This window comes from Symphalangus syndactylus, chromosome 4, assembly GCF_028878055.3.
Source record: "Symphalangus syndactylus isolate Jambi chromosome 4, NHGRI_mSymSyn1-v2.1_pri, whole genome shotgun sequence".
NCBI lineage: Eukaryota > Metazoa > Chordata > Mammalia > Primates > Hylobatidae > Symphalangus > Symphalangus syndactylus.
The window spans coordinates 143,281,303-143,309,114 of record NC_072426.2 but is presented as its reverse complement, the minus strand read 5'-3'; the positions used below and the strand labels follow the sequence as shown (position 1 = coordinate 143,309,114).

At 40.9% G+C, this 27,812-nt stretch overlaps 1 protein-coding gene across 8 annotated transcripts in view; it reads left to right on the top strand.

The window, feature by feature from the left end:
- Positions 1-23,173, top strand: part of MFAP3L (microfibril associated protein 3 like) — a 46,872-nt gene extending 23,699 nt beyond the window's left edge. For 3 of the 8 annotated variants that reach the window (XM_055276400.2, XM_055276401.2, XM_055276402.2), the window contains 2 exons: positions 3,419-3,849; positions 17,454-23,173. In XM_055276400.2, coding sequence (XP_055132375.1) covers positions 3,552-3,849; positions 17,454-18,385 — 1,230 coding nt within the window. In that variant the 5' untranslated portion in view covers positions 3,419-3,551 and the 3' untranslated portion in view covers positions 18,386-23,173. Of the gene's footprint in view, positions 1-3,418; positions 3,850-5,682; positions 5,836-7,240; positions 7,503-17,453 lie in introns of those variants that run through there. The other 5 variants (XM_055276404.2, XM_063638407.1, XM_055276403.2 and 2 more) reach the window with 5 other exon arrangements.
- Positions 23,174-27,812: the final 4,639 nt, after the last annotated feature.

Genomic DNA, 27,812 nt, shown 5'->3' with positions numbered 1-27,812 from the left:
ATTTTACTCTTTGCTGGCTCAAACGTCTTTCACAATGTTAGATTGTTATCAGCTAAACTTTTTTTTTTTTTTTTGAGACAGCATCTCGCTCTGTCGCCCAGGCTTGAGTGCAGTGATGCCATCTCGGCTCACTGCAACATCTGCCTCCCGGGTTCAAGTGATTCTCCTGCCCCAGCCTCTCGAGTAGCTAGGACTACAGGAGCATACCACCACGCCCGGCTAATTTTTGTATTTTTAGTAGAAATGGGGTTTCACCATATTGGCCAGGCTGGTCTCGAACTCCTGACCTCGTGATCCACCTGCCTCAGCCTCCCAAAGTGCTAGGATTACAGGTGTGAGCCACCATGTCCAGCTCAACTAAACTTTTCATGGTGCTGTCTGTAAGATCCTAATCCAACAAGCTGAAAAAGTACATTTGCAGAATATTTTGCCAGTGTCCAGAGTCACGTGATCTCTTATGTTCTTCAGGCAACACATTGTAATTTGTTCTTAAATAATTGCTATTGGATTCCATATAAGCATGGCTTCATACAGCAAGTGTGTAAACATGATTATGGGTGCCTAGCAATAAGAAAATCCTACTGAACTGTATGTGCAAGTTTTTGCTATCCAGGAGCTCTCCTTACAATCGAGAAGGAATTTACTCAAAACAGAAAAGTGCAAGATCATACACCAGGAAGCACTGTCAAGTTTGGTAGGTGCACATGCCATGGGGTGATGAGAAGGACTAGAAGTTTCTACCCTGTGAGCCATGGGACTCGCAGAAAGGAAAGGCAGAAGAGGGCCTGGATGCTGAATGCGCAGTCAACCCAAGCTGTTCGGTGCCCCTCCTTCCTACCCAACTCCAAGCCTGTAGCACCTAAAGAACATACTGAAGTTATCTCTATGTCTTTCCCCTACTAGACTGTGAGTGGACATGGTCTGTGCTTTATTGAGCTTTGTGGCACTTCTCATCCCCTAAATCCTGGCAGTGTGCCCGGCACATAATAAATACCTTTTGAAAAATCTGAAGTGAAAGAGTAAATTGAGAGTAAATTCTTACTAAAACTATTAATTCATTAGTGTTAATTCAGTGCTTACTTTGAATCAGTTTTCACAGAATTTTAGAGTAAAACGCTTTGATTCAAACAACCTGTAAATGATGCATTATGTCTTCTGTACCTTAGTAGTTTTTCCAGATGGGAGAGGATGGGAGTAAAAATGAGGAAGAGGGAAAACATTTTGCTAACTGAAATCCTTGCATAAAATGAAAGTCCCTGCTTCTGTATCTCATAAGGTCTCTAAGGGAACTGGATTCCGTTTCAGAATAGTTGCTGTGTTTTTAGCCCAAAGCACCTACTGACATTATTAAAATATAATAGCACAGCAGTATCCCCTTCTCTTGACTCTGCTAGCACAATGTGTTTGAAAGTAGAAAGCCAAATGTGGAGAGCCTCTGTTTGAAAACAGCTCTTGAGATACACACTTTAAAATTCAGTTTGATTTTCCATTTGTGGCATTCTCTTTAATTGGAGGGAAGAGTTATATTTACCACCCATATTTATTAGAACCCATCTCCCAACCTGTCTTGTCTCTGATTCTCCCCCGTGGTATTTAGCCAGGCATCTGCTATGGCTCGGGCACCAGGGAGTCAATAATGAGTGACCCAGCCCCTTCCCTCAACATACTCACCACAGAATACACCTAAGGGGGCAGCTCATGCATCCTCAGACTTGAGCCCCTGCAAAGGACCCGGTGCTGAAAGTCATCTATTATTATTTATAATTTATAATAACGTTTTAAACAAAACTCAGGGTCTGGCTTTTAGAAGACATAAAAATAGATTCGAGAAGCATAATTTCAATAAAGGATGCTTTATACGTTTTGCTAATAATTCTTGTTTATCAGGGCAACAGTACATAGGTGTTTGATATACATTTGATTATGAATCCTTATAATTGTCTTGTACTTGCCCAAAACACACAGCCAGCGAAGTTGGTTATGTCCAGAATCCTGGCCTGGTCTCTCTTAAACCTGAGGCCATGCTCTTCACAGCTATTCTGTATTGAATAGGTCAGCTTTCCAACCACAAAGGAAACCACAAGTTTAGCCAAGTAAAGAAAGACATTTGCAAAGTCATGGCAGGGTGTCTATCATGCCATTGCAGTCTGTGCTATCTCCCTTCGCCACAGGGTTTCGGCTGGTGGCGTCATGTGTTGGCTTCCTAGGGCAGGAAAGCACTCCAGTTTAGTGGGGTTTACGGAAATCTATGGCAAAACAAAACTCTTTTATTTCCTACTGAAAAAAATATGATCTGAAGCTAATTTATCATCACCAGATACCCCTTCAGTGTTGTTGTAGGCAGAATTGAAATAATAACTTCTGCCTTTGAAGAAGGCATGGCTGTAGGATTAGAATGAAATGGAGGATAGAGGACTAGGTGAAGGTTGGATCTTTGGACATAGAAGTGCAGCCTAGCGTAATGTCTGGTGATGTTCCCCAGCCTGTGGGAGGCAGATGAGATTGAAACCAGGGTGTACATGAGTGACCTGGAGCCCATAAGTAACGGTAACACAGAGCAGAGAGCGCTAGATGAGGTGGAGCTCAGAGGAGCATGGGAAGTTGAATGAGACAGTAAGGAGCATTCTGGAAGCTGTAATGGGGAGTTAGGAGAATGCCAGAGTGATTCTGATGCAGTCCTTCCAAATGCCGGCAGAGCCCAAGCTGTGACCAGTGACATAGACTGGAAGTCACGTTTACTGGGAAAGAAGAGGTTAAGGAATACCCAGATGAACAATTAGGTCCTCCACAATGAAGACAGGTAATGTGGAGGAAAGAGAGCTTGTCGTGGTAGATGAAAGCAGCCTGAATCCATTTTTGAGCTCTATGAAGTAATATATAAATTTAATATAAGAAATATATTTGTTCGTATAAAAACTATGTTTTGATAGCAAAAAACAAAACTATGATTTCTGTAAAAAATATAATTCACATCCTGAACATCTTATGGTTGTGTTTTGTTTAAAAAGTATGTAGGTTTGGCCGGGTGCAGTGGCTCACACCTGTAATCCCAGCACTTTCAGAGGCCAAGGTGGGTAGATCACCTGAGGTCAGGAGTTCGAGACCAGCCTGGCCAACACGGTGAAACCTCATCTCTACTAAAAATACAAAAATTAGCCAGACATGTTGGTGGGCGCCTGTAATCCCAGCTACTTGGGAGGCTGAGGCAGGAGAATCGCTTAAACCTAGGAGGTGGAGGTTGCAGTGAGCCGAGATTGCACCACTGCACTCCAGCCTGGGCGACAGAGCGAGACTCCGTCTCAAAAAAAAAAAAGTATGTAGATGTTTGTATTTTAGCTGCATTGCTAACATTTTATAGTGTTTTGAATGGATGAATGCTAATGTTTATGTATATATATTTTTGTTTTCTTAAAAACAGGTTCTTGCTCAAGTACCAACTCTATGGACCCAGGACAGGTTTGTCCCATGACCTGCTGTGAACAGTGTGTTGTCTGATAGAAGATTCGGTTGGCAAACCATCTCTCTATTGCCTTACAGAGCAAGCAAAGAAGATGGATCGATTGAAGAGCCATCTGACTGTGTGCTTTCTACCTTCTGTGCCCTTTTTAATCCTAGTATCCACTCTAGCCACCGCTAAGAGTGTGACTAACAGCACTTTAAATGGCACTAACGTGGTCTTGGGCTCTGTGCCCGTAATCATTGCCAGAACTGACCATATCATAGTCAAGGAAGGGAACAGTGCCTTGATTAATTGTAGTGTTTATGGCATCCCTGACCCACAGTTCAAGTGGTATAATTCCATTGGCAAGCTGCTGAAAGAAGAAGAGGATGAGAAGGAGAGAGGAGGAGGTAGGCTTTAAAGTTGTATCAAATGTCATAATAAAATATAAACAGGAGATTTGGAGCCAGCACCCGTGATGTTAGTTCTTCTCGTGCAAATGATTTAAAGATCTCATCTTGTCTTGTTTTTCTAAGGCAGGAGAGAGAATATATATCCTTAAGGATTCAAAGAAGCAATTAATTCATTTTTTTCACTCATTGACACAGAAGACAAAGAACAAACACAGAAGTCTCTTAAAAGGCTTCTTGGAATTTTGTAATATAATACATCCAATACATTATAGAGACAAATGTAAAATGGATTTTCCTAAATAATATATTCAATTTTTAAGGGAGTTTTGTTTTCTTTCATGGAGATGGCTGGAATAAACAATATAGCCGTTGTTTATCATTAAATGTCCATTTAATTCACTGGCCGTGGATTTAAAGACCACACTTCTGAAAAGAAACCTCAGTGCAAGTCTCAGCCACTGGTCAGGATTCCTGGAGACCTGGCTGCAGTTTCTAGGCTGAGGCAGGGAGGGAGGGGAGGATGCAATAACAAGGAAGGATGTGGGACAACAGGAGACTGCTTGGTTTTTTTTTTTTTTTTTGAGACGGAGTCTCGCTCTGTCGCCCAGGCTGGAGTGCAGTGGCGGGTTTTTAATAAATGCATTTCTGACCAAAAAGTGTGAATCACCTCACTCCGGGAAAGACTAGCCAGAGAGAGGATTGGGTCTTCGGGAATCAGTGCATTTCTTGTTTTAGATGCGAGAAGTAATTGTCTGAAAACCCAAGCCTGGTCAGATTGACCAGAAGGAGTTAATCTGCTTTCCTAGGCATTTACTGTGTGAAGTAGAGGGGTTGGGGTGGGGGAGTGAAAAGACCATTGTTCTGAAGTAGCAGCTTATTAGTTTCTTCCATTCACATTGCCCTCCTGTTCCACAATTCTTTAACCAATGAGCAATCCCCAGAAGAGTTTCTGCTCCAGGAAAACCTACATTTTAAATCTCTTTCCCTCATTTTATCTTAATTGCCCTGAAAAGAGAATAGAGGCTAATGCTGTGTATCTCCTTAGAGCTAAGTGAATGGAGTTTTCTTGCAGTTGCCTACTTCTGGTTCACAGCTGTGTTCCGAATGGTTAAGGCTGCTAGCCATCTAATTGGCCAGGATGTGGGGTTTGCTGTAGTGCTGTCACTTACATTGCTTTTGGTTAGCCAGTCAAGGTTGTAGAGCATTATAACGCTTCTTCCTTTAAGTCAAAATATTATATATTATGAATCGTGTTTAACCTAGGAGAGTCGAGTTTTTACCCACCAAGAGGAATTGTGGGACCATAGCAAAGTTAAATTAGAAGGCACCTTGGAGACGTTACAGTTCAAATGCCCATTTACTGAAATTTGCCCAAAGTCCTGCTGTTATTAAGTGGCTATGACTAGGCCTGTAATCCCAGCACTTTGGGAGGCCAAGGTGGGCAGATCATCTGAGATCCAGAGTTTGAGACCAGCCTGGCCAACATGGTAAAACCCCATCTCTACTAAAAATAGAAAAATTAGCCGGGCATGGCGACACGTGCCTGTAATTCCAGCTACTCAGGAGGCTGAGGCAGAATAATCTCTTGAACCCAGGAGGCGGGGGTTGCAGTGAGCAGAGATCACGCCACTGCACTACAGCCTGGGCGACAGAGTGAGACTCTGTCTCAGTTTTAAAAAGTGGCTATGACAAGAACCTTTACTGCTGACAGTGGAAAGATGAGGGAACACAACCCCTAGCCCACACTGGTTTTGGTTCCTACAGCCGCTTCCTCCAGGACAAGTCAGAAGGCAGTGATGTCACACTTGTGAATGGAGGGCAATAGCCATGGTAACAAAGACACTGCAGGCCAGGTACCTTAGCAGGTCTTTCTGCAGGGCTGAGCCATCGCTAGGGAACCCAGGGTGACTGAATCAAAGGGAAGAAAGACCCCAGACCTGGATCTCCCTTTTACATGGACCCTGAAGCAAAGGTTATCCCTGGGTATTAAAGAGCTGGGTTGGGGCACTGAACTCCTCAGTCCTAGAGAGGAAGAGAACTGTGGGAACAGCATAGTGCTGGGGCCTGAATTTCAGTTCCAACATTTTGAGGATTATCCCAAAGTGTAGTATCTTACTGCTTCAGCGAAAAGGCCCTTGTAACTGCTGACTCAGCGTTGGCAAGCTGACTCTGCACCGTGCCTCCTTCATCAGTGTATTGAGGGCATTGAACTAGTTGGTAGTTATATTTGGCTCCATTTTCTTTTGTCTGTGGGTGCTAAGATGGACTATAGTAGTAGCCTGTCAGTAGATCCCAAGCTAGTGGTTACCAGTCAAAAGCCTTTGCCACAGAGAACTGCTCCATCAGAATTCAGCACTCTGGTTGTAGCCAGCAGCCTTGCTGATAAATCAGTTAGCTATTTTAAATCTCTTTAAAACTCTCAAGTTTTAAAAAGAACTCGTGATACTAGTAGTTGATGTTCCAGCTCAGCTTTTGTAATTACAATGCATGATGGTAATTTCAGAGCATAAGCAACATGGGATAATATACAAAGCAGTGTACCTAACAACCAAGCAATACACAGAAAACAACAGAAATGAGAGATTCTTGTGCATAAAATATCAGAATCTGAGAGCTGGAATGGCCTATTGGTAAACCCATAGTCTTTAACTTTTCATTTTTGATGGGGGAAATGTCCATATTATAACATGGACATAGATTTCCATTTTCAGGCCAATAGGCTAGAAGTTTATAGGGGAGTGGTGTTTTTTTTCTTTTTTTAAATAACTCAACAAAGAGGTGATTGAATATAGTATGAAAAATACTAGGCCAAGTGCGTGGCTCACGCCTGTAATCCCAGCACTTTGGGGGCCAAGGTGGGTAGATCACAAGGTCAGGAGATTGAGACCATCCTGGCCAACATGGTGAAACCCCGCCTCTGCTAAAAATACAGACATTAGCTGGGCGTGGCAGCGCATGTCTGTAATCCCAGCTACTCAGGAGGCTGAGGCAGGAGAATCGCTTGAACCTGGGAGGCAGAGGTTGCAGTGAGCTGAGATCATGCCAGTGTACTCGAGTCTGGTGACAGAGCAAGACTCTGTCTGAAAAAAAACAAAAAAAAAAAAAAGAAAAATGATACTAATATCCTAGAACCTTACCTAGGTAAACTAAGACTACTGTTAGAACCAAACTAACAAAATTATAATTTTCATTAACAACTGCTGCCATTTACTAAGTCCCTCCACCAAGTGACATATATTATTTCTAATCCTTATAATAAGCCCTACAGTGAAGGGTTATTAATCCTCATGTATACACATGAGAAACCAGGTGAAACCAGTATGACACAACCAGAGTGTGGCCAGCGGGTATTCATTCTCCCTCTGTGCCCCACCACATCATCCTTTAGGTTCCTGTAGGTGAAAAATGTTGAAGAGCCTCTCACCCAGACTGAGTGAATATGAGAAGAATTTCTAGATGGAAAAGGCATCCTCACTACCGATAGCAAGGTCAGACAGTGTTAGGATTTGTGCCGGAACGTGTGTGTGTACATGGCATGCACGTGCACAGAAAGGCGTTCAAAATCGTCGGTGAGTCACTCAAGCACACTGCCATTCACTTTGTGATTAGCCTGGAAAGGAGCAATTTCATGTCTTGTTTCTGCTGAAAAGGTGAGAAAGCTGTTATTCATGCCAGTCCCTCCAGGCCCAGAGAGAATGGGGCTATTTCCTGTCATTGGCAGGAGCAGCAGCTGATTTGCTTTGCTTGCCTGGTGCTGTCACTTCAATTCCACAGGATCAGGAGAGGCTAATGTGTGATCTCTATCTGGAAGACTTTTGTTTTTGTAGTTCAGCAAAGAACCTGTTTGGGGTGGTCCACCCACCATAAAGCAGACAACATGAGTAACCACAGATGGCCACGAAATGTACTTTTTTCAGTTTTCCTTTTGCTAGAAGTGAATAGCAATGTATAGTAGCCAGCAATGAAGTCCTAACTATTTCGGGCACTAATTATCCAGCGTGTTTTCACTGTTGCTTCTTACTGTGACTTTAAACCATTGACATTAACATTAGCACCTCTCTGAGATAAGTAACATGGGTTTCAAGACAGTCAGCTGGTTTCAGCCCTTGTAAAAATGTCTGGGTTTGTTAGAGATTAAGTTTGAAATTCTTCCATTAAGTTAGCTTTTTTACTTTTCCTGTGGATTTGTTTTCTGTACTCTTGTAGTGTCTGGTTGCCAAAAACAATTAAGCACTGAGTCCACAATTGTCACAACTGCTACTATAGTGCTATGGAATTCATTATAAATTTTGCCTCTAGTTTACTTTGCTTTATTGTTTTTATGCCTCTACTTTTGCAGGTTTCTTTGAATAGATTGAATATGCCTTTTAACTAGTTCTGCAAGGGACCATGACAAGCTGTGTCAGCCAAAGACTGTAGTTATCACCTCCCTACTTAATATTTATGTATCAATAGGTCGGTGTCCACACATTAAATGTAAATTATCCTTTACCTCTAAGATCAGTGTGAAGTGGTGTATTAACCTGTTATACTGAATTCTTGTTTAGTATATTAAATACTTGAGATTTAAAACACTCATCAAGGCCATATGTAGTGGCTCATGGCTATAATCCCAGCACTTTGGGAGGCCAAGATGGGAGGGTCACTTGAGCCCAGGAATTCAAGATCAGCAACATAGTGAGACCCTGTCTCTTTGGGAAAAAAAAAGTTAGCAGGGCTTGGTGGCACATACCTGTAGTCCCTGCTACTGGGGAGCCTGAGGTGGGACGATTGCATGAGCCTGGGAGTTTGAGGCTTCAGTGAGCCTTGATCACAATACTGCTTTCCAGCCTGGGCAATAGCAAGATCCTATCTCAAAAACAAACAAAACATCAAATGGTACCCATCACAATTTATGATTTGTGAACATATGTACATATTATTGGAAAATATGTAATTTATGAATATATGATTGGAAATTCAGAAGAATCACCCTATATAGTCTTTAAGGAAGTTCTTTGACTTAACCATGGTTTTCTTGTCTGTAAAATAGAGATAATCCTTTTTTACTACAAGTGGGATTGTGAGTCTTAAATGCTTAGCAGAGGTACCTGGAATATAGCAAGCTCTCAGTAAGTGGCACTGCTATTATTATTGTTAATATTATACTATATCCTCACAATAATAGGTTTCAATTGCTAAAAATCCCTGTTTCTTAATATAGTGTGTTTTGTAAAGAAAGAGTTTTCTGGGTAATTTAATATTCTCTCTCTCAAGTTCTCAACTTTTCCAAAACTCAGTAAATGCAAAAGAAATTCCTATCCCTTAAATGTTATTTGAAATTTCAAAATAATGTCCTGACTGCTATGACAGTGAGTTTGGGATTCTCTTCTCATCAGAGGCCTCCTTTCCTGGTGCATCACTTCTGCGTACAAAGGGCCCTTTGATATCTAATGTGCTTCTACCTTGGAAGAAAGCAGTGTATGTGGAAATTAGAAAGTATTATGCACCAGATGAATTTTGCATTTGCCTAACCCCGTAGTTCTCAGCTGGAAACTGTTTTCTCCACAGAAGACACGTGGCCAAGTCTGGAGACATTTTTGGTTGTCATAACCAGTGGGGTCAGGCTGGTTGTGCTCCTGGCTTCAAGTGGGTAGAGGCCAGAGGTGCTGCTAAACAGCCTACATTGCACAGTACAGACCCCTACAATAAATAATTATCCAGCCCCAAATGTCAGTAGTACCTGAATTGAGAAACCCTGTTGTAACCCAAAGGAGCAACCCCTTGGCTAACTAAAGAATCATTCCAAAGTAGATCCCATAGAAGCAGTTTAATTTACGTTACTAAGGTTAATTTTCTGAATTGAGCCATATCAAGTGCCAACCTGGTAAACCACCATTTGTGTGTTTCTTCAGTGAGTTGTGCTCCACTTGGGATGTGAGCCCAGATAGCTTTAGTCCTAGCAGTGAAAAGACCCTTCCAGATCCATCTCAGATATGGATGACAGCCAAGATTCCCAAAATGGAAGTGATTAATGTGAACTAAGTGTAGGGTGCTGTTATTTTGGAGGACCACCTGTAGCTACTCTCTAGAAAAGACTATTATGAGCCCATGTATTATGATTCCATGTTTTATGGAATTACATGCTTGGCACTTCTTTAAAAATTAAGATTACCAGATCAAATTAGCTAGAGGAACAGATGTTTCCTTTTCCAGGAAATAAAAAGACAGTAGGTTCTTTTCAGATACTAGTACCTTGAAGTAGAACAGAACTACAAATTCTGAACAGCAAAATCCTTCCATCCCCACCTTCCTGAGTTGAAAGCTTAGCTGAGCCTATATTATCCCAGGCTACATTCACTCTACATGACGTAAGAAATAGCTTGTTAGAGCTGCCCTAGTCCTCTCTGAAGAGGTCTCTTGGGAGGGTTGTGGGTGGGGTTGGGGAGGCACAAGAGCACTTGCAGCTTCTGGGATTCATAACCTGATGCTGCAGTGGCTTCAAGGAGCTGTCATTTTCTGCAGAAGCCTTGTAACAGGTGCAGCCATGCAGTGCTAAATTTGCTTTCAATTATGTTTGGTAAAAAGGCATGAATCCTTTCTCTTCAGTAGCCTATATTTCACAAAATATGTGCCACATTTATAGATACAAACACATATGCACACATTTTGTGCTTCTTTGAAGGGTGCTGATTCTACGCAGTCCTCGTTTGAATGAATGTTGTATTTCATTTATTGTTTGCATAAACATTTACTGGAACTCTCACTATCTGAATATTTTTAAGTTAGTTTCAAGAAACTAACATACTTGTTTTGGCAGATTTAATTCTTCTCCTGGAAAAGCATGGATGTGTGAGGCTTAAGAGCCAAAGTGTCTAAACAGGATCGTTAATACAGTTTTAATCTGTTTATACCACTCATTGGGAATATAGACAAACCATATGTCCGTCACTGTTTACACACACGCATTCATAAAAGGATTGGAAATTTTAAGAACTTTATTTTTTTTCAGTCAGCTTTCTCAAGTTGAAAATGTTAATTTTTAACGCTCAGTGATCCTAAGGTAAACCTGGAAAGATTGAAGGTTTCGGTAGAAGTGGTGTTTGGAGAAAAGCTGTGATTACAGTATCTGTGGAGGTTGTGCTCTCACTTTCCCTGTGAGCCTTCAGTTCAGAATGCATTGCTCATTGCTGCCCCTTGCCGTACAGCAATGATTTGCTCAGAAGTTGTTTGTGTGGACGTTAGTTCTGATGTTGTCGTATGTTGGTTTCACACTAAGTCACAGTCACCCCTGTACCATAGAATCTCTTGCTGTTTACAGGTTTAATTGTAACCATAGGATGCTATTGATCTGTTCTCTCATTGCCAGATGGGCTACCTGGCACTGTCCTATTGAGGAGACATTGGGCCATACCACGTGGGCATGCCACCACGGCGAGCACCGTGGTCCCAGGTCAGTTGCCTTCCCGGTGTGGAACCCACCACGGTTATGGCTTCTCCCAGAGAAAGTGAGCTGGGGAGGAAAGCTCTGAACTATGTCCCTGGGAAGAAACACTGTTCTTAAAAAGATTTTTTTTTTTTATTACCTTGGTTGGTTTACATCATTACTGTTTTTCCAGTCAACCTAGGCTTGCCTGATTTAAAGAATTTCAAGAAGTCTAAGAGTGGATCATAGGCTACCTTCATTTTAAGTTGTGATCAAATCAACCTTCCAACAGTGTTACCAGCCTGACGACTACCTGCAGTGCATGGGAGTGTCCCTTACCCTACATTCTCAGCAACATTAAAAAAAAAAAAAAGGGCCGGGCGCGGTGGCTCACGCTTGTAATCCCAGCACTTTGGGAGGCCGAGGCGGGCGGATCAGGAGGTCAGGAGATCCAGACCACGGTGAAACCCCGTCTCTACTAAAAATACAAAAAAAAAATTAGCCGGGCGTGGTGGTGGGCGCCTGTAGTCCCAGCTACTCGGAGAGGCTGAGGCAGGAGAATGGCGTGAACCCGGGAGGCGGAGCTAGCAGTGAGCCAAGATCGCGCCACTGCACTCCAGCCTGGGTGACAGAGCAAGACTCCATCTCAAAAAAAAAATTAATGAAAGAAGGCCGAGCTGGGCAGGAGTTGGCCATCCAGGCTGCGGTGAGTTGTGTGTGATAGAAGGGCCGTGAGCTACCGGGCCTGCCCCTCACACCTACCTAGCCAGGCAGCTGTCACTTTCCACTGCTGGCAATGTCGCTAGCGACTCCCCTTTATTCTGGCAACCTGAAAGATGAAAAAGTTGTTTTAAAAATGACTGTAATCTCTATAAATGTAATCATAATTTACATATTAGTGATTTTCTACACATAGACACCATTCACATTTCTTGTTTTTGCCAATGATCTGTTCATAGCCTTTTCCCATTTTTTCTTTCAGGTTTGTCTTGACTTGCTTGATTTATAGCTGTTCATTATGTTTTAGAGTCATTAAGCATTTGTCTGTCAAACATTCTAGAATTTTCTCCTGGCCCGTCATTTGCTTTTAACTTTAATATGGTGTATTTTATATTGAAAAAAGTTAATTTAGGGGAAATCTGATCCACTGGTGTTTTCCTTTGCAGCTTCTGAGGTGCTTGAAATGCTTAAAAAGCACTTCCTATTTCCAGGTTATAAAAATATTTTATATCCTCTATTAATTTTATACTTCTAATTTTACATTTAGATCTTCAGAGTAGTTGGAATTTATTTTTATGTATCACATAAAGTAGGAATTTGCCTTTATTTTCTTGCAGATGGTCATCTATCCCAGTAGTCTTCCCCCCCAATTTGAAATGCTCTGGTCTTCATCTTTAAACTTCTCACACTTGGCTGCATCTGCTTCTGGACTTTCAGGTTTCCTCTACTGATTTAATCAGAGTTCACACAAGGCTTTATTGGGAAATGGAGCAAGACTTGAGGATGGGGTCTTAACTGGGCTAAATGTGTGAGGCTGGGACTTGGAGTGGGGAGGAAGAAGGCCTTGCAGGCAGAGAGGGAGCATGAGGGAAGGTCCTGTGGCCCCTCTAAGAAATACAGTAAGGCAAACCTGTCAGGGGAAAAGTCATGTAAATGAGGTCGTGAAGCAGGCGGGGCTCCCATTCACCTGCAGGGTAGATATAAAGCTCTTGCACATTTGGGGGTCCTCCTGTAATCCGGCCCTGCCTTCCTCCATCTGAGCCCTTCTCGGTTTTCTAGTGGTCAGCTCCAGCGGCTCACAGTGTTCCCTCTTGTGCTCATGTGTTCCCTGTGACCTCAAAAGTTCTTTGTCTTTTGCTTCCATTCCTCTCCCTACCTGTGCCAGCGGATCTGGCTTAGCAGTGGCCTCCTCTAGGAAGCCCTTGCTCTCTGTCCCCTTCAGTCCCTCCCAGATGCCATTATACTTACCACATGATGCTATGGTTGTGTCTCTGAGTCTGTTTTTCTCTTGGAACTGGATATTTTATTGCAGTCAGGGGTCATGTCTAACTCATCTTTGTATTCCCATCATCTAGCGTGGATCCTGGTACACAGTTTGCTCAATGACATTTGTTGACTGAATTAGTGAACAAGATAAAAAAACATCACTGCCCTTCTACAAATGTCAGCTTTGTTGTGTGGCATAACCCATGCCCTGCAGTACAACTCAGAAACAACATCTGCCAGCTTTTGTCTTTGCAAAGGAGAGACTGTCACCACAACACTGTTACCTACCTCTGGGAGATTTTCACATTTAACTCTTGTGCCTGGAGTTTCTTGGGGAAGACTGTGACAGGTCCCTGGCAATTTCTAGTCTCCAGGAGACGTGAGATGCAGCAGCCTTTGTCCTGCGGCGTGTGTGAGCATTTTCGCCTAAAGCCTCAGGTGTGCATCACTTTCCAGAATAGGAGCGGAGAGAGAGGGGATGGAGGAAGGGTATTTCAAGGCGGGGGGTCGGGGGTGGCGGGGCTACAGTCTGCACAAGGAACAGGAAGTGTGTAACTGAGCCCAGGTGCAGGAAGAGCATGAGAGTCTTTTCTATTCAGAAGGTCATGGCGAGATGGCTGCCTCTGTTGTTTCCTCCAAAACCACTGCATGTAGAACTGACTTGGCATCTGCTGCTGACATTTTGGGTTTTATTTGTGCTGAAGTGATGCAGCTTCATGAACATTCAGTGTATAAGCTTGACATTCCCACTCAGTTACAGTTTAAAATACATGGGGACTGTACTGTGTATCCCCACTTCGCGTGTAAAGCACCGAAGATCTGTGATAGTCACCGTGGGTGTTTGTATAACTTTCTGGCAGCTGAAGTCGGAACGCTTCTAGGATGAGATGCAGGGCCAGGCATTTATAGACTGATGCGAATGGTAACGTGCAGCAGCAAGAACGTTTTCAAGATGTTCCTGTCTGGACAAGTGGCGTGTGGATGGAGATTCTTCTTGAGCATGCGCCCAAAGCTGATGTGGGAGGAGCCTCCAAACAGAATTTGCACCATCTTTAGTTTTCAGAGCTGTATGTGGCAGTAGAATGTGCAGAAATCTTTATTTTTCACTAATGGAAGGGCAGGCTGAGGCTGAGAGGAAATATTTGGAGTCTTGGTTCCCAGAACGAATTAATATATTGGCCTTTACAAAAAAGGGGGTGGGGGAATACAGACGTATACAACCTTGGAGGCTGCAGGACCTTAGTTCTCTTCTATGGTAGTCTTAGAACTGTGTTGGCTTCCAAAGACTTGGACTCGCTTTGTGGTCTGGTAATAGTATGTTTTAATCCAAGTCACATACTCATTTTACCATATCTCACCCAGAATTCTAAGTGACATTAACATTACCTTAACCCATAAAATAAAGATGATGATTGTTTCCAGAGGAATATAGTAATGGACTGAAAACGAAAGAGATGTTTTGGTATCCTTGTCCTCCATTGGAAACAGGAAGTTGCTGGCAGAGAGAGCTGTGATGATCTCCTTCCTTTAACTAGATTGTTACAGCTCATGCTATAGGTAATAACCCAGCCGCTTTAGGATTATAATATATGCACTCACATTTGTCATGGTTTATAGTCAATATATCACTTCACAGATACATGACTGGCCTTCAAACTTTCAGAACAAATCAAATTAAATATTGGATAAAGTATATGAAAATGAAAACCATTAGTCTGTGGACCCAGTGTGCTGGGCTAAGAATCTGAATATACTCCTAAGTAATAATTTATCTGTTAGACATCTCACAGATTTGCTCAAAACGAACCACACGTATCACCTAATTAGACTGCATTTGATTCCAAGCTATGCCCCTTTTAACAATGTCACAAGAAATGTTTGAAGTGTCTAAAGTAGTTGTCTGAATTGAACTACTTGGTTGTAGATTAGATAAATACATATCAATAGACAATTAAAAGCATATCTGAAAACTCAGAGTTCACGTTCAGAAACATTTTTAAATATTCAATAGAGGAAAGCATTGGGATGTTGTAACTAGTATTTTCACATTTTATTTTTCTGTAACAATTAGAACATAATGATCACTAAAGTTGTTACTTAGGTTTGGGGAAAAAGCTGTTGATATTACCATCAGATGCCTGTCTTGTTAGTGTTCTCTTCTTCCGTACCCAGGTTCAGACTAGTTTATCTTTATATTTACAGATAATTGTTCCAAAAAGTGGTACAGATGGGGAGGAGGTAAACAAACTGATCCTAACCATTCTTCACACAAATAACCTCACCTTCTCACCCTCCTCCACTCTATTTTCTGCTGTATTTTCCAATAAAAGGAAAGCAAATATGAGAAACTACAAGCATAGCCTATAAGTCTCTAGAACCCAACATCTTCTCTATGGAATAAGCTTTCAATCAGTTAGAGTTTTGTTCTGTTTTTGTCCATGCCTGCTGCAGTCTACTTTTATGAGACATGCAAATTATAAGAAAATAAATTGACAAGGTAACTTTCCTGGCCTCAGGTCATTGTATATTTGAATAAATCTACAGCTTAAATATCAAAATTTATGTTCATGGGATGAAAGTGTTAGAAGCCTTGCCCGTGTCCCATCTGAATTAGCGAGAATTTCACAGACCAAGTAGGTTGGTTTGTTCATACACATTCACGAGAAGCTGAAAATTCACTAGATTCTCCAAGCCAGTGTTTTCTACTCTTGGAGGAAATACACTAGCTGAATTGTTAGAAAAGGGTTACTCAGGGACACCAGAAACTGCTCTTCACAGATGTTCTTTCAGAAGGCACAGTCATGTGACAGCATCCACCAAGAGGCTCCCGCCAGATTCGCCCTGGCCAGTCGGCAGGAGGAACTGTAGAACCCCAGGAGGTACCTCACTGACACGTCCAGCTTCCTCAGGAAAGTTCCTTGGAGCAGAGGACACTGCGGGAAAACAGGCCCTGTGTTGCCTTATTCTGTAGTCCACTGGAACCCTGTATTAACAACAACAACAACAAAAAAAAAAAAAAAAATTGCTTTTGGGAAATACCAGGCTTTCTATTAGAATTAAAACTCACTACCATAAGGAGAGCAAACAAATACTATACAGTGCAATAATAGATGCTTAAAAGGAAACTCTGTGTTCAGTTGCCCCAGCTCTCAGGAGAGGTTTCTGTAGTCGGCTCGGGGAATTAGAATGTTTTTATGGAGAAATATCTGCCTGTTCCTTAGAACTCCCCAAAAGCCTAACTGGGATCTTCATTTGCTCTATGGGACAGTCCAGGGAGGTAGTAGGGTTTCAGAAGGGCTAAGACCTAACACCCTGAAGCTATATCTAGTATCATGTTTCACAGGGGTCTTTGACCTGCAGGTAGATGGGCAAGCTAAATTCAAACCAAAGTGTTTCACTGAATTCAAAATATCATTCCTGAGGTGATGCTAAATCCTTTCCAGAGAGGGTGGTGGGGGTAAGAAAACTCACATTTATTATCAATATGTGTTCTCCTTCATGTCAAGCTTATTTTCAACTTGATGGGTCTGTAATTTATTTGCAAGGCTAAAACAAATTGATATGAATTCATATCCAGCCTCTGAATACTCACATTGTTAACTTGTAACTTTAAATGGTATAGATAATTCACTGTGGAGTCTCCAAGTGAATGACACAAATTATGTTTTAATTAACTGAGATCATACAAGGATGACTTCAATCTTAAATTTGAGAAACTCAGGTAAACAATTTAATTGCGTTAACCTCCCCAGTGAACATATATTCAATAGAGGCATGCTCACTGGCAGGTTAGAGAATCAGTTGCTTTTAAAGTTAAGGAACTCTTCAATACGAGCACAGTGTTTTCCAGATCATTTCTCTCATTTTTCACTAGGATGTGGAGTTAGACAATATGGTTTGGTAGTTAAGAGTGCAGCCTCTGGAACTCAAGTTCATCTTCCAGTTCTACGGCTTCCAAGCCGGTGCCCTTGGGAATGTTGTCTAATCTGACTGTGCCCCAGTTTCCTCATCCTGTAAAACAGAGGCAGTGTCAGGGGCCACCTTGCAGAGTTACTGTGAGGATTAAATGAGCTGATGCGTGTCACTGCCTGCCACATAGTAAGCACGTGAAGTCGATGTTCGTAGTAGTAGATGTTCTTAGAAACGTATCAGTTTGTAGTCATGGGAACTCTGTGTCCTTGGTTGAATTCTCTTCTCTCCCTTCTGACAGGAAAATGGCAAATGCACGACAGTGGCCTCCTGAACATCACCAAGGTATCCTTCTCAGACCGAGGTAAATACACATGCGTGGCTTCTAACATCTACGGCACCGTGAACAACACGGTGACCTTGCGCGTCATCTTCACCTCTGGAGACATGGGTGTCTACTACATGGTTGTGTGCCTGGTGGCCTTCACCATCGTCATGGTCCTCAATATCACCCGCCTGTGCATGATGAGCAGCCACCTCAAGAAGACCGAGAAGGCCATCAATGAGTTCTTTAGGACCGAAGGTGCAGAGAAGCTGCAGAAGGCATTCGAGATCGCCAAGCGCATCCCCATCATCACCTCCGCCAAAACTCTAGAGCTTGCCAAAGTCACCCAGTTCAAAACCATGGAGTTCGCCCGCTACATCGAAGAGCTTGCCAGGAGCGTGCCTCTGCCACCTCTCATTATGAACTGCAGGACTATCATGGAGGAGATTATGGAGGTGGTTGGGCTGGAGGAGCAGGGGCAGAATTTTGTGAGGCATACTCCAGAGGGTCAGGAGGCCGCACACAGGGATGAGGTCTACACAATCCCCAACTCTCTGAAGCGGAGCGACTCCCCCGCCGCTGACTCGGACGCCTCATCGCTGCACGAGCAACCTCAGCAAATCGCCATCAAGGTGTCAGTTCACCCGCAGTCCAAAAAAGAGCATGCAGATGACCAAGAGGGTGGACAGTTTGAAGTCAAAGATGTAGAGGAGACAGAACTGTCTGCTGAACATTCCCCCGAAACTGCAGAGCCTTCTACCGATGTCACGTCCACCGAGCTAACATCTGAAGAGCCAACACCTGTTGAGGTACCAGATAAGGTACTGACGCCAGCTTACCTGGAAGCCACAGAGCCAGCAATGACACATGACAAAAACACCTGCGTTATTTACGAAAGCCATGTCTAATACCAACCCCAAAAAGCTATGCATATCAAGAAAATCAGGGGCTGCTCCTTGTAATACAGATGTAGTACGCACTTGCCGCTAAGCCTTACCAGGAGACTCTCATCCCTTAGGTAGGAGTGATGCCACTTTAAAAGGAGAAACACCTGCCTGCAGTGAATGGGACTGGAATTTCCCCAGTAGAAAAGGATGCGAGAAACATCAGGGTGCAGAATTGATACCAGACATAAGGTGTCTATGTGATAATGAGTTTTAGAGGCTGATCTCTGCCAAATACCTTAATTCGTGATGCCTTCTTGGCAAAGAGTACACCACTGTAAGATATTCTGAGTTCAAGAACCCTGTCCAATGCACCCTGCATTGCTTTTCCTTTTAAAAAGTATAGGTCTGCTACAATAGCAAATGCACGTACGTGGGTTTTTTGCACTTTCTTCTCAGTTTTAATTTTGCTGTTCCTTTATAATGGGGTCATTGTTATTAATACTAATTGTTCTTTTTGATTTAGTCCCCATTGCCATTTTTGTCCTTACTTTTCCCTAGAACACGTACCTCAGAGACTTTGGTATCAGTCACCAGTACCAGGGCTGATATCTACAAGTCACATTACATTTGTCATGTTCCAAAGTAGTTACGAGGCTTGTTATTTTTTTTTTTTTCATTCCCCAGGCCTATTTTCATAGATTGCTTTTTTTGTTTGTTTCCAATGAAGCTGCTGTTAAACAAAACTGAGAAAAACTTTGCCCCGGAATAGCACTTTAATAGTCAAAAATGTGTTTACCTGTCTGATTCAATGAGCCTTTTGGTGAGCTCAGCTGAGATGTAGAGGGAGATTGTAAAAGGTTAAATATACCCACACCACCCATGAAAGTCACTGTTTAAGTTACATCATCCTCCAAATAAAGACTGATTCTTTACCTGGAAAATGTATTGCTTCCAAAGTCATCGGATTCAGTGGATTCCTGTAGGTTATAGAACATTGGCTTCCAAACAGGCTTGCAGGGACCATATGCTGTTGGATGACATATAACCAGGTCCACTTTTGTGAACTGCATAGCTGACTGGTTGTCCTTAAAGGGGAGAGCGAAAGGTTAGGGTAATAGCAAAGGGAACTGTGCCATCAAATGTTATGCCAAAACTGTTGAATAATTATTCAGTCCTGCAAGAAAGTGGTTATATGTGAGGTGCATGATGTTATGGAAAGAAGACAAAATTAGTCATCCAAAGGCTTAATACCCACTGTGCCAATAACCAGCTGCCTGGCTTTGGACAAGTCTGGGCCTCAGGTCCCTTATCTGTAGAAGGGGCAGATGACATGAGCTCTGAGCACCGTTGAAATGGTGTCACTGTCTCACAGAACCAAACCAATATTCACATCCTTGCTCCTTTTCGCAATCACTTTAAGGATTTTTGCTTTCATCTCTCGGTCCACCTAACATTTTCATGCTGCATTACTTAAATAAGAATGTTGGTTTTGAGAAATCATAGCATTTTAAACAAATTGTGGATCTTCTCCTTCCAAAAAAACCATTAGGACCACATCTGGAATTAAGATTTAATATTAGTGAGAATGAGTGGTTTTATTTAATTTTCCCTTATAAGCAAAGGAGACAGTAACCTTAATAAACTCATAGGGGCCTTGGCCACATCAGGTAATGGGGTTATGATGTCCAAGATTGCATGGATCACATTGGTGGTGAGAGCAGACCCAGATGTTTAGTCCTCACTCTGTCACCATCTGAGGAGGTGACCTTGGACAACTCCCTTCCTCTCTCTGGGATTTAATCTTTTTCATCTGTAAAATATGCAGGTAGTACTCGAGGGTCTACAGGATCCCTTCTAGTTGAAACATTTATAGTTCACAGAAAGTTTGCAGTCTTCCAGGATAACCAGCCCCCGTTGCATGAGACAAGCAAAAAATGGGTCCATGAAGTTGGATGCTTTTGCCATCCAAACTTTACAACAAACATTATCTGGCTCTGTAATTGAGAGCAGTGGGCTTGGTTTTAAACCTAGCGTTGATTTGTTTATTTATAGATAACTGTTGTGGAAGGTGATAGGACTAGTCATGGAGTTTGATCAGACATCTCTTGAGAGGGACTGAACTGTTGACTTCTGGTTAGAAGTGCTTTGGGCAGTCACATAAAGAAATGAGCAGTGAGAAATCAGGAGAAATTATGACTCCTGTTGGGCTTTCTGGACTAGCATTGTATGTTTTTGGGTTGCAGAAAAGTTTTTACACCACGTCTTAGAATATAAAAATTTTCCAGTTGTCATGGAGGTCCACAAATTCTTTACCATGGGTTTATATGCCCAAAGCCACAACAGAGGACTTAAGTTCATTTTGTAATACTGTATGAATGTTGCCCCATTCTATTCAGTTGTCATTCCACCCAAACCCATGTGTAGGTTTCCACATGGAAAGGAGAAGGCATCCATTCCACCTAGACATTGAATAGAGATGATAAACTAAAAGTGGGCAGATTTTCAGTGGAGCGAGAGCAGAAATATGCGGCCAAAGAATGTTTCCTGATTGGTTTTGCTGCTTTAGACTGCAGTGGGGAGACCTTATGTAGATTTTCAAAACTTTCTCCCTCTTTAAGGCATCATAATGCTCTCGGTTTTGATAATAGCTGACATAAAGGGAGGTTGACTTAAAAATGGGAATTTCTCCTTCCAAAAATGCTACACTCTTCCTATCCATCCTACAGCTTCTTTATGAAATAAGAGAGGCCCTCCTGCTAGAATATGAGATGCAGAAGACCTCATGACTTTCAGCTGATTTTTCAAAGATAAAGTGAACTGTTCAGCTTCATAGAAATTCATGCGAGTGTGACTGAACTTGTGTGTGTACACATTCGTGCACATTGGACTCATTTGGGCAGTTTTAAAAGCTTCACACTAAATCCAAAGCCTCATCTTTTGGGTCATATGTAGTCATTTGTAAAATCAATTTCTGGCTTCTGAGTCATCCTGGTCATATCTCTAGCAATGTTTTTCTTGAAATTCTGAAAATGATTCACATGTGTGTGTATATTTAATTCACTTAGATGATCTGTAAACTTGGATGGTATTTATTCTAAATGGGGAAAACAATTTTATATGGAAAAATCTATGTAATTTATAATGGTTTTGTTTTATATATTATATTTTCATATCTTTAGGGCACATCTACTATCCTCATCTTTTTGTATACCATACTTAGCAAAAAGAAATACTAATACTTGACTAAAATCTCTAGGAACCAAATGTGATACATGTGATATATAACTTACAGAAATTGCTCTAAAAATCTCTGAATGTCTCATCCATCCCAAGCATTATTGTGCTGTCATTATGTCCAGAATGATTTGTCTTGGACGCTTATGAGCATTCCTTTTTCACAACTAAGGCTGAAAGACCTGACATCTCACACAATGGAGTTCTGGAATTCCCCTTTCCTCCTTTATCTGTTTTTATTGTTTGTTTCATTTTTAATTGCACCAGTCTATGTTGTCTAAACTTTGTTTTGAAGGGCAAATGTGAGATAACAAGAAATCAATGTGATGGAAAGACTGGATGAATTTAACTATGGCTATGTAAATTATTTTAATGGACTGATAAGATGTTTCAAGTCTAATGCTTGGATCTTTATTTACTGGTGATCTAGGATCTGCTCAGCTCTTTAGCACATGAAGAAAATCAGGTACAAAGGACATTTGCATGTTTTGAACAGCACGCTCTAAGCCCTGTGCAGCCGACACTAATTAACTTGACTGTAGAAACACCAATTCCAGCTGCTGGAAGAAATGGTTTAGAAAGGCAAACCAGATACCTTTTATTCTGCCCTAGGAAATACAGTGTTGATCAGTGCTAAAACTCTTCAGTGGCAGTCACTGGTTCTTTTAACTGGGGATTTCCTTTCAGTGTTTCATTTGGTACCAAAACGGAGCATTTACCTTACATTTCAGATACCCTGTTTTCTCAGCATTGTTCAGATAACTTTCCTTTACCGCTCTTCACATACCGTTTGGCATTGAGTAATTCCATAAATGTTTCTATTCTTGGTTTTTAAACCAAGTTATTCATACTCTTAAAATATCTACCAAATCTCATTGTATTTTCACATATTTTGAGCATCAAGATACTGGTCATTTTAAAAAATCCTTCAGTAAATAACACAGTTTATTTTCCTAATGACATTTTTAGGGTTTCTTCATTGATCAACCAGGTTCGGGTTACACAAATCAATTGTGGGGGAAAAATCAAATAAAACAATTGCTTATTATATTTTCCAAAGGACTGAGCATTTATCTTTTATTCACGAAGATATCATATGAGGATGACAATGATCTTTAACAGATTTTTTAGAGATGGAATTTATAAAGAGGCTAATACTAAGAATACTACAATCAAAATTGAAGTAGAGAATGTAAAAATAGAAAGTAAATAGTTCTAAGAATATTCTGGCATAAATTGTTTTTATTTAGCCAATAAAATAGCCTCCAAATGTATATCTCAGACACCATAGAGCTGCTAACAGTGAGAGTCAAGGAAGATGCTTGCATTTAGGTTTCGTTTGTTGTATTTCAGTAGTTCTGGATGTCCTTTGTTAAAATTGGAAAATGGAAAAATGTCTCAACAGAAATGTCAATCTGGTGATTTTGTGAACTGTAAAATGTTCACTTTTAAAAATAAAGATGTAAACAAATGACTCATATAAGTTGGTATTACAGTAGCAAAAACAGAAAACCGTGTGATCCATCCTGTATTTTGATTGATGCTTTAATAAAAGGTTTGCACAGCTGTGTGGAATGTGTGTCGTGTCCCACCTGAAGGGTGTGTAACTGTGGCTTGACTCATTCTTTCCAGTGGTATAAAACCTGCAGTCCGTTCTTACCCCTACCCTTTGCATCTGCAGCATTTCTTGGGAAAAGAGGAAAATGAAGTAATTGGTATGTAAAACCTGCATAATTTCGTCCCACTACAGAAGCCTAACTCTGTTCTGACAAATCTTGTAGCAATCAATTTTAATCTATATCAAGAAATAATTTTTAGTACATCACACTGAGCTTGCTTTAGAGAATCCAAGAAAGAAACTCACATCCCTAAAACATTCCACAGGGAGAAGGCATCAGTAGCAGAAATGCCACAAGGCACCTAGACAACACCAAATCCAAGAACATGCTAAGTAGGTTTATTTGACAATCAGTAAACAGCAAAAATGAAATTCCTCTTGGTTGAGATGATTTTGTGGAGTGTATATAAGTGAACCAAGAAAGGAGACTACCAAATGGAAAGTGCAACAAAAGAAACGGGCGGCAAATCAATATTGTAGTGCAGGACAGAACAAACAGGCAAACAAAACAGCTGAGTGAGTTATCCAATGAACTCTGCTTGCAGCCATCCACAGGTTTGCTCAAGTAAAAAAGGATTTAAGCGAATTACATTGGCATAAATGGAAGAATTAACAGCGTGTCATCACAAACGAGAAAACAGGAAACTTTTGTCCTAACTGGGAAATCCTGGCTGATCCCTATTTTCAAGACCAGAACAAACTGCTAATTTTTTTTTTTCAGGTTTTGGAATGCCGTGTTCTGCATGGGTCTAAAGGGGATATATCATTCAGGCTTAACATTAACATGATTTTCAAAGAAGCGTATAGTCACAGAGTTGGAAAATACGTGTGAGGGTATCTGATTTATTTCAAGATTTGTATTATACAAATTTATTCTACAATATCCCTGGCAAGTAGTAGTTCAGCTCTGTCTGAAATTCTCTGAGAAATGGGGAGCTTATGACCTCATGCATGTTCTGTTGTTAGGTGTTAAGTGTTGAGTCAAAAATCCTAACGGTAGTACCCCACCAGTCCTTGTTGAGCCATCTGGAGCTGGAAGCATGAGTTAGTCCTGCCACAATAAAATCATCTTTACTGTCAAGACAAAACTAAAAGTATATATAAAAGAGATGATTACAAAAAAAGATTGGGTGCGCCTGATACTACTACGTTAGCTGTATGCCATGTGGTGAACACCCTTTTGAGTGAATGATTTCTGCCAATAGGGATGTTAAAGACAGAATCAGTTATACCCCCCACCCCCTGAGATGCCGTAAAGCTACAGCTCCTTAAAGAGTTGTTCAGTAACCAGGGAAGAAAATGAGTGAACCAACAGATTAATTGCCTTGGTTGATTAGTATGTTTTTGAAGGACCATTAGAATTGACTCCCTGAAAGAAGGATGGATGGATGGATGGATGGATGGATGGATGGATGGATAGATAGATAGATAGATAGATGATAAATAGATGATAGATACAGCTACAGATAAATATGTTTATGAAGTGGCATATTTAGGTATTTTAAAATAGCTATTGGATTATAGCCAGCACCAATTGCATTTACACTATTAGATAAAATAAGGATACGAGGGGAAAATAATTTTCCTAAGATATGAATTAACAAATATTACATAATCTTTAAAAATGAAGGTTGATATAGTAATATGAATTTTTCAAAAAACAAATTGCTCACTACCAATGTATTTTCTACCTCTGGCCCAGTTCATTGAAAAAGGTGAATTGTTTTGGTAAGCCCTTGCAACTAACTAAACGAAGTGGATTTTCTTGCAATTCATTTGTGTTTTAAAGTTCATTATGGAATAGGAATCCCAGTGAACCATGCAAAAAATCACCTGAGCATAGAAATCCAACAAAATTAGGGCACTTTTTGCTGTTCAGCATAAATGCTGCACAGCATCTATTTCCTGAAAGTTTTCATGATTTATATGAAGCTGATGTACACTGGAGACCCCTTAAGTGATCAGTGCCTCTGATTTAAGTCAGATTTACTACTGTGTCTGCTGGTGCCGTAGACTTCTGTTTAGACACTTGGTGAGATGGATGAACAAAGCCCCAGAGCTTTAAGAGGATTCATAATTCTGCAAACCACCAAAGTTTTTACACAAAATGGAAATAAAAACGTGTGTCTGAAGAAGGTAAAGTAATCCTGTAACAGCTGCATAGATTCCCTCATAGTTAGCTGGTGTTTTCTATTTTCTTCCCTGCTAGCATTACCTCAGCTGTCTGACCAGCAGACCAGCTACTTATGCGTGATGTAAAATGCTTGGTTATAGAATAGATTCCAAGAGAAAATTCATCTGCCATGTAGCAGGCCCTTTGTCAGTTTAATGCTGTGTGTGTCTGAAATTATTTAAAACAAACCATACAAAAACTAGGACCTGGCATCAAATTTATGGAAGTGTTTTCATCTAATAAGAAATTTGATCTGTGATGATTGTTGAGAGAAAAAAGAAAAAAAAATTTAAATAATAAATCTGAAAGTGTTAAGACCTCAGAAAATTTAATTGCATAGTCTACATTCTATTTGTAGGGAAAAAATGACAGTCAATAAGAGGAATCTGTGATTGTTAGATTGTTTAATATGCAGAATAACTTTCTGTATCAATTCAGCCTAAATTATTTGTTTTCACAATAATAGTTGAGATACACTAATGATATTTCTGACCCCTGACAGATCCTGAAAAAAAATCCAAATTTAAAAATAAATATTTTAGTATCTTGTTGACTATTTTATTACCTTCTCTCATTCCATAATGAATTTGAGGTGATTGGATTAATATATATTTGACTTTCTTTGAATCCCTTGAAATTGGTAATTGCTGTGTTTCATACAAGCTCACAAACTCTCAGTAACCTATTAGTCAAACATTTTATTCCCAATCATTTTGAATCAATGAGAGATTTACAGTATGATTATAAAAGCAGAGCAGTGGGTGATCTATAAATGTTTCTTTATCTGAAGCTTAAAAAGAAGACTTTCTGCTATCACATAAGGATAATATATTGTTATGCTATGCTCACAAATGGGGTATGTGGTGGGGAAAAGACTGCAAGAACCCATAAAACATTTAACACATTTCCTCCAAGTTCTTACATATGGAAGTGAATTTGGCTTTTTGAACCTTTTTCTTTATGATATTTTAAAAAAATACTTCAATATAAAAATCAATACAAATATAGACTTACAAACCTTCTTCTGGTTTTTTTTTTTTTTTTGAAATGGAGTCTTGCTCTGTCATCCAGGCTGGAGTGCTGTGGCGCAATCTCGGCTCACTGCAACCTCTGCCCACCAGGTTCAAGTGATTCTCCCACCTCAGCCTCCTGAGTAGCTGGGATCACAGGTGCCCGCCACATTAAACAATTACATTCACCAGCATAGAAAAATTCTAATATAGTCATGATTTTCCTGTGTGTGAGAGATCTAAAAAGGATGATTATGCTTTATGATTCCGAATTTAGATTCAGTCCATTGCCCAAACATAAAACTGTCTCCAACAGGTAGCAAAATGTGTGTACTCACTGTGGTGGGCTGAACCCTGACAACTGTCGTGAACATGTGTGTTTGCTTATCTGTTGCATGTATGAATATTTTATCTTTCTAAATACTCTAAGCCTGGGACATAGAACACTTTTTTTTTTTTTTTTTGAAACAGAGTCTCACTCTTTCACCCAGACTGGAGTGCAGTGGCGCAATCTTGGCTCACTGCAACCTCCACCTCCCAGGTTCAAGCAATTCTCCTGCCTCAGCCTCCCAAGTAGCTGGAATTACAGGCACCCGCCACTACGCCTGGCAAATGTTTGTATATTTTAGTAGAGACAGGGTTTCACCCTGTTGGCCAGGCTGGTCTCGAACTCCTGACCTCAGGTGATCCGCCCATGTCGGCCTCCCAAAGTGCTGGGATTACAGATGTGAGCCGTCGTGCCTGGCCGGAACACACATTTTTAAATTAGACTTTTTATTTTGAGATAATTGTAGATTCGCATGTAAGAAACAGTACAGAGAAGTCCTGTGTATCCTCTACCCAGTTTCTCTCAGTGATAACATCTGTAGTATCATTACCAGGATATTGACATTATACAGTTTTCAACTCTGACTCAGATTTACCCAGTTTTACATGTGCCTATTTGTGTGTGTGTATGTGTCTGGGTGTGTTTACTTCTATACAATTTTATCGCATTGTAGGTTGTGTATCCACCACAATCAAGATATAGAACAATTCCATCACCACAAAGATCCTTCATATTTCCATATATAAACACACCTCTATCTCTCCCACCCCCAGAACACACTTTTTAAAAAAATCAGTAAACTCTGATTAATTAGATAACTGAAGCATGTCTGCAACCAATTGTAGTGTGTTTTTCCATAAAAATATGTGCCAATTTATCAGTTTCTTGGTGTCTGATTTCCTGTCACTTTAAAATAACGTGTACAATCCAGACAGAGACGTGGTTTGTGAGTCGGGGACATCCATACACTAGAAGTCCTAGAAAACCCTTGAGAAGCAGGGCCACCTGCTACACCTACCCTCAGGCAGCTGTAGGACACAGTGGGGGACTCCTGGACATCCAGTTCACACCCTAAACTACCCTTG